General features: G+C 56.0%; 1 protein-coding gene across 1 annotated transcript in view; it reads right to left on the minus strand.

Annotated features, from left to right (window-relative positions):
• The window catches only part of IQSEC3 (IQ motif and Sec7 domain 3), a 122759-nt gene that overhangs the window by 60947 nt on the left and 55345 nt on the right, over window positions 1–6467 (minus strand). Inside the window, exon 3 of the mRNA XM_008577947.1 lies at window positions 6010–6096. Within this exon, the coding sequence (XP_008576169.1) occupies window positions 6010–6096 (87 nt within the window). The remainder of the gene's footprint in view (window positions 1–6009; window positions 6097–6467) is intronic.

A 6467-nucleotide genomic window follows, 5' to 3' on the forward strand; every position in this document is an offset into this window, starting at 1 on the left:
TACCTTTCCTCCAAACTATCAGAGTTCTTTGACATCTATTTTGGGTTTTGTGCCTCTGAATCTGGCAGGGAAGACACAGGTGGGGCAAAAGCACAGAGGTAAGAGGAAGGTCACACAGTTCATCAGGGGACAGATTTCCTTAGCTCTGGGACCAAATTCTTCTGCCATTTTCATTGTGGTCACCCTCAGGCATGGAGCCCAGCCCATTTGGATTCTGCTGTAACTCCACAGAGATCCTCAGAAGACCCCTGACACATGAGAAGGAGCAAACCCTCCTCCACCCACACTGCTCGCGACTTCTGTCCAGGTTCTGTCCTGCACCACGCCAGACTCAGGAATCCCACTGGGGCCTGGCCAGCAGGCACGATGCTCCCAGCTATGGCAGGGCATCATGGGGATTTTCACAGCTTCTTGGGTTCCATCACACAATCCCAACCTCTCCAAAGCCCACTCCCTGAAAGACAATGCTGAACCCCGAAGGAGACAAAGAAACCTTCTCTGGGCCTCCTCTGCCACCTCCTGGTGTGACGATGCGGAGACCCCAGAGCTGGGGGCCAGGGAGGTGGGGTGGGCTGCCCCATGGGGCCTGGGAGGGAAGCCTGGGGCTTTTCTACACTTCTCTAGGGAAGAGAGGACACAGCTAACACAACCGGAGCGACCCACTCAGCCGCCCTGCTGGGTGGGGGGGCAGGTGTCCCAGCAGCCTGAGCCTCGGATGTGACCGACAGAGCAGGCACGTGACGCTGAAGCTCCCAGCCCCCGCTGTTTGAAGACTAAACTGTATCAATTGAGAATTTAATTGCTCTGTAATCACCCAATAAACACTGGCTGGCCCATTGATCACAGTGAGGAGAGGCGAAGAGAGGCGGGCTGACCTCCAGCTGTGCCTCCGCAGGGCTCTCCCTGACAGCCACTCTCAGAAGGGTGTCCCTTCCTCCAGGGTACCAAGCCTCACGGTAGAGCCTCAGGCAGAGCCCCCAGCCATGCTGCAAACACCTCTCTGCGGTCTGGCTAGCAATGATGTAATGGATTAAGCCACAGGTGGGGGCCCGAGGGACTGGTTAGGGCCGGAGGCCATCGAAATGGATGCAGAACTCCAAGTGGGAGATGTGGGCTACAAAATCTTTAATGAAAGGGGAACGAAAACCCAATGCGTAGAAAAATAAAGCACTGGAAGTTTGCACACTAAAATATAAACAGTGGTTAATTCTATAGGATTGGATTCGGTTTTTATTTCCTTCTTTATATTTCTGTATTTTCCCCATTTCCAACAACTAGCACGTATAACTTATAATCAGTGAAAATAGATGTTATTTAAGATCAAATAAAATGGCTAGAAGGATTTCTCTTGAGCTCTTTAAAAAAAATCCTACCCAGCAGCTCTGTAGAAAGAGGTTGTGTTTTGGAGTTAGAACTGGGTTCAAGGGCCGGCCCGTGGCTCACTTGGGAGAGTGCGGTGCTGACAACACCAAGGCCACGGGTTCGGATCCCTATATAGGGATGGCCGGTCAACACCAAGTCAAGGGTTAAGATCCCCTTACGGGTCATCTTTAAAAAAAAAAAAAAAGAACTTGGTTCACCTTCCAGCTCCAGAATAGATTAGCAGCGGTTCTTCCTTCTGTCAAGATACCTAACCTCTCCCCACTCTGGATTCCTTATCTGAAAGTGGGAACCACACCTATCTCACAGAATTGGGTGAGAAGTATTGGGAGTGCTTAGCACAGCGTCCCTGGCGTGTTCGATACACATCGGTGTCTCTTCCTTCCTGGCGTGAGAAGGAAGGGGTGAGTCGGTCAGGTCTGCCCGCGGCCCCCAGGTCCCTCCTCCCAGGGGGTTGCTTGCGGCTCCTCCCCAGCGCCTCCCGTCCTGAGCCCCGCCCCCTCCCATTATCCTAATAGAATCCGATCTTCCTCATCTGGGCCCCATTACCACCCACGGAGACAAATGGGCTGCAATTCTGCTCAGCACAGGGAGGGGGAGGCGGCTGGCCAGCTCCCAGGTCATTGTTGCGAATGTCACTGAGAGCCTGAGCGGGAGGGAGCCCTTGGGATGGAAAGTAGGCTGCAATTACTGGCCTATTCAGTTCCCCAGAATAAAGCCCTGTCATCAGCGAGCAGCAGGGAGGAGGTGGGGAAGGGGCCTCTGCGGAGAAAGAGGTTGGCGCACAGTTGCTGTCCCCTGGCCGGCTGCTGGGAGGCGGGCACCCCCTCCCTCCCGAGGGCCTGATTACCCCATGGGCACAGGTTGTTTTCCTAGTGCTATGTGGAGAACAAGGCACAGTGGAGCCCATGATCACTCTACCTGGCTGTGCAGCCTCGGAGGCCTTTGCCAGCCCCATGGCTGCTCCATTGCACCCGGCTCCCTATGCCCACCCCTTGGCTTCCCCCTCAGACACCCAGTTCTACACTTGCTCAGTTTCCTGGGAGTGTCGCTCCCTGGCAGGCTCCAGGCCCCACGACAGAAAATCTCCTGACTCCAGCCCTCAACTCAACTGCTCTTTCATAGGTGGCCAGGGAAGGCTGTCCTGGCCCTGTAGGGCTGAGTCTGCCCTGCCTCTGGAGGAGGGTGAGGATTCCTCCTGGCCCTGGTGTCTCTGCAGAGAGCAGAGCTTCCTCTGGGCTGAGAGTTCCTCTCCGGCTGAAGCAGCTCCCCTGTATCTCTGATCAGCCCGCAGGGCATGGGCCCACCTGCTCAAGTAAAGAGACCCCCGCTCAGCCCTGTAGCTGGAGTGGGAGCAGTGGGGGGACACCGCAAACTTGTGCTGACCTTGGTCTTCCACTGGCCTCAGCCAGAGTATGGAGGAAGAAGGTGAGGGGACACACCAAAGGCCCTTAGATCTGACTGGCTGGTTCTGGATTCCTTATTGGGGTCTCCTGTAGAGACCACCTGGCTTATCCCTAGAAACCCTCAGTGGAGGCCACGATTCGGCTGGAGACTGGCCAGCAGGGAGGAACCAGTTTGTCTCAGAGCCCGGACCAGGATCTAGGACGGCCAGAGGGCTCGTGGCCCACCCACCCTGTGCTGGTCCCCAGCCTGGTCTCTGACCCTGACACCTTCTTCTAGAGGAACTTGACAGGAAGCTTGGGTTACACTGTCTGGAGGTGGGACACCTGGTCTAGGCGCGAGGCTGAAGGTTAGGAAGGGGTCATTCACGGGATTGGGAGCGGGGATGTTGAGAATCGTCCAAGGATGTTGATGGGAGAAAACTTGTCTCAGCATGGAATTCCCCTGAGAAGCCAAAAGCAGACAGACAAACTGACACACGCACTGCTAGGCTGTCCAGAAAACATCCAAGGGCCTCCTCCTGCAGAAGCCGAGAAACTGACACCAGACAGACACACAGACAAAAACAGGCTCTAGAAAACTACAAACCAGACAGACAGACAGGACAATCTGGAATAACCAGGAGATAGAGACAGACGGCAGCTGAAGCCCTGGACCATCCTGGGGCATCGCCTTGCCCCACACACAGAGCGGAGGCCCACGGTGTGCAGTGCTGACAGGCCCTCCCTCAGCCAGGATTCGAGAAAATCTCCCAGCTCCCAACCTCCTTCCCCAGCGCTCCTCCAGCCCCCCAAACCTAGCCCCTGCATGTCCAAGGGGAAGCAGAAAACAGACCTTTTGGAAACTAAGATCATGGATTTCCTACCATCCATCCCAACCCTTGGAAAAGAATCCTGTTCCCTTGGCACCCTGGCTCCTGTGAGGCAGCAGTGACCCTCTCCCCTATCCCCCATGCCCCTACCCTCCTGCAAGCGGCTGGCACTCTCTCCCGCCCCTTCCCACAGACAGGGAGTGCTGGCACACGAGGGCATCGGGGTACAAGTGGGCGCGAGGGGGGACCATGGCAAACCCCAGGGAGCATCCCGAGGTGTGTGCGGCCCATCCTCACCCAAGCCCTGCGCCTGGCTCATGTCAGTCAGCTGTGCACTGGACGGGGTGCAGCTGATGGCATGGGAGGTGGACGGACAGCTTCTCTCTCCTCTCCTCCCCCAGGCAAGGATAGAAGTTTCTAGGAAGGAGATGTGGCCATGGGTCTGAACAGGGACAGCCCCTTGGTGTCTTGCTCCCACGCCACCCCATGCCTCCTGGAATCCCACTCTGTCCTCTGTCCTTGTCTCTCTTACTGTCTCCACTTCTCTTCTTCCTTCTAATTTCCAGGTGGGCCGTTTTCACTCTGGGGGCATCCTAATGCCCCACTGTGGGGAGCTCCTCGAGGGTCATAGAGGGCCTTGACTGTCTTCACCCAGGGCCAGCCCTTGGGGCACAGACCACTGAAGCACAGCGCAGCACGTGGCCTTCCCCATCTGCCTCCTGTCCTCCGAGGGAGGCCTCAGGAGCTCCCATCCCTCCCCATGCCCTGGGTTTAAGGATCTCCAAGGGGTGCCACCTCTTTTGGGCACACCTCCCAGAGCCTCCTCCTCAGAGTCCTGCCTCTTCCTTTGGCCTCCAGTGATGGCCCTTTAAGGGAAAACAAGTAGCAGTGGCTTCCAGGGGGTGGTTTTCTGTACCCCGAGGTCAGTAGCTACCACTTCTGATTACTATCTGGTTATTTTCCAAGAAATAAAGGGGGGAAAGATCATACAATTGTTGAATCTTAAACCTGAAAATGGGGAGCATTAGGAGTGAGATTCCCCAACTTCAAGTGTAGGCACTGGCCCTGCTGTGGGACGGTGCACAAGCCCCTGCGTCTCTAGTCCTTACCCTGCTCTCACCTAAGTGGGGGATAATGCGCTGCCTAGTGTGCCCCACCGAGCTGGAGAGGCTGCATGAGATTACATGTAAACGCTACTTTCTAGGTAGACCACTCCTCATTACACAGACGAGGAAACTGAGGCCCAGGGGGGGTTAAATAACTTGCCCAAACTCATTCCTACTACAGGAGACTGGAAATGGGCAAATTTGGGGGCAGATTCTAAGTGAAGTACAGAACAAGTCAAGAAAAGAGAAATGTGCGGAACTGAGACAGCATGATTCGTGGAAAAGAGACAGAACAAGGTGACAGAGACTGACAGCACACACAGATGGAGGGCAGAGGGATGGCCAGAGCGGGCGGGGACAGGAAGAGGGGTGTGCATAACCCAGAGACAGCGAGGAGAAGGCTGGGGGGTGCCTCCACCGGTGACCTTTCTACACACCCTCCGCTCCCCAGGCTGCGAGTGGAGAAAGCCTTCAGTTTAAAGTCAGCCACCTTGGCGAGGGTTCGGATCCCACATACAGACCGGTTCCCGCTCACTGGCTGAGCGAGGGGCGGGAGCAACACCGAGGGTTGCGATCCCATGGCCGGTCCCGGTCCGGTACGGGCGCGACACTGAGGGTTGCAATCCGTTGCCGGTCACAAAAAAAGACAAAAAGGAAAAAAAATTAAAAAAATAAATAAATAAAGTCAGCCACCTTGGCTCCTCTATGGAAGGAGACAGATCAGAAAGAAAAATGTAAGTCCTGAGATGAGAGGAAGGTCGGGCTCTGGACTGGCTGAGCACCCTCTGAGTGCCAGACGCCCTGTCGTGTGAGATGTATTTAATGTATACATAACCGAATTAATTGCCCTTGATGTTCACAACAAGTACATCTTACATGGGCCATGTAGGAAGCAGCAGCAGGGGTGTGAACAATAGGATTCAATGACCTTAAAAGTTGGGAATGGCTCGGGCCGGCCCGGTGGCGCACTCGGTAGAGTGTGGTGCTTGGGAGCGCAGCGGCGCTCCCGCCGAGGGTTCGGATCCCATATAGAGACCGTCCGCTCACTGGTTGAGCGCAGTGCCGGCGCGACACCGAGGGTTGCGATCCCGTTACCGGTCACGAAAAAAGACAAAAAGGAAAAAAAAAAGTTGGGAATGGCTCAACCAGGGTCCGGTGGAAGGGAGGAGAAATGAAAGTATGAGGAAAGAGGTAAGAACAGAGCAAACCACACAAGGCTGGAGAGGCGGAGGCCGCAGAGCGCAGGCCTGAGCTTTGCTGCAGGAGGCAGGGAGGTGGGCTGGGAAGGGCGGAGGTCCAGCGACCCACCTGTGGGCGGCCAGGTCAGCACGGGCGGGCTTCTGCTCGGCGTCCGCGGCGGCGGGGCAGCAGAACTGGTGCAGCACAGTCTCGCTCCTGCGGGCAGATCGGAGGGACGGGTGAGAGCGGCAGGGACAGGCTGGGCCAGCTCCGCCAGACGCTCCAGCAGCTCTGCCCTGCAGCCTGCCCCCCTCCCCACCTTTGAGCCCCTGTGTAGCCCTGCTCCAGACAAGAGCGCCGCACTGACTCTCTGCCCATAGGAGTCTTTTTCAGTCACCCACTAGGCCCAATCCAGACACCACCTCCTGTGCCGAGCCTCCCTGACCTCCTTGGTTGGCTCACTCTTCCTTCTTCTGCACCCCCAGCCCTGCAGCCTGTGGGCTCTCACCCGTGGCTTTCCCGTTTATCCTGCTCTATCTTTCATCATAGTTAGTTCTTTTTTTTTTTTTTTTTTTTTTTTTTCTTTT

The sequence above is a fragment of the Galeopterus variegatus genome, unplaced genomic scaffold (assembly GCF_000696425.1).
Source record: "Galeopterus variegatus unplaced genomic scaffold, G_variegatus-3.0.2 Scaffold70, whole genome shotgun sequence".
NCBI lineage: Eukaryota > Metazoa > Chordata > Mammalia > Dermoptera > Cynocephalidae > Galeopterus > Galeopterus variegatus.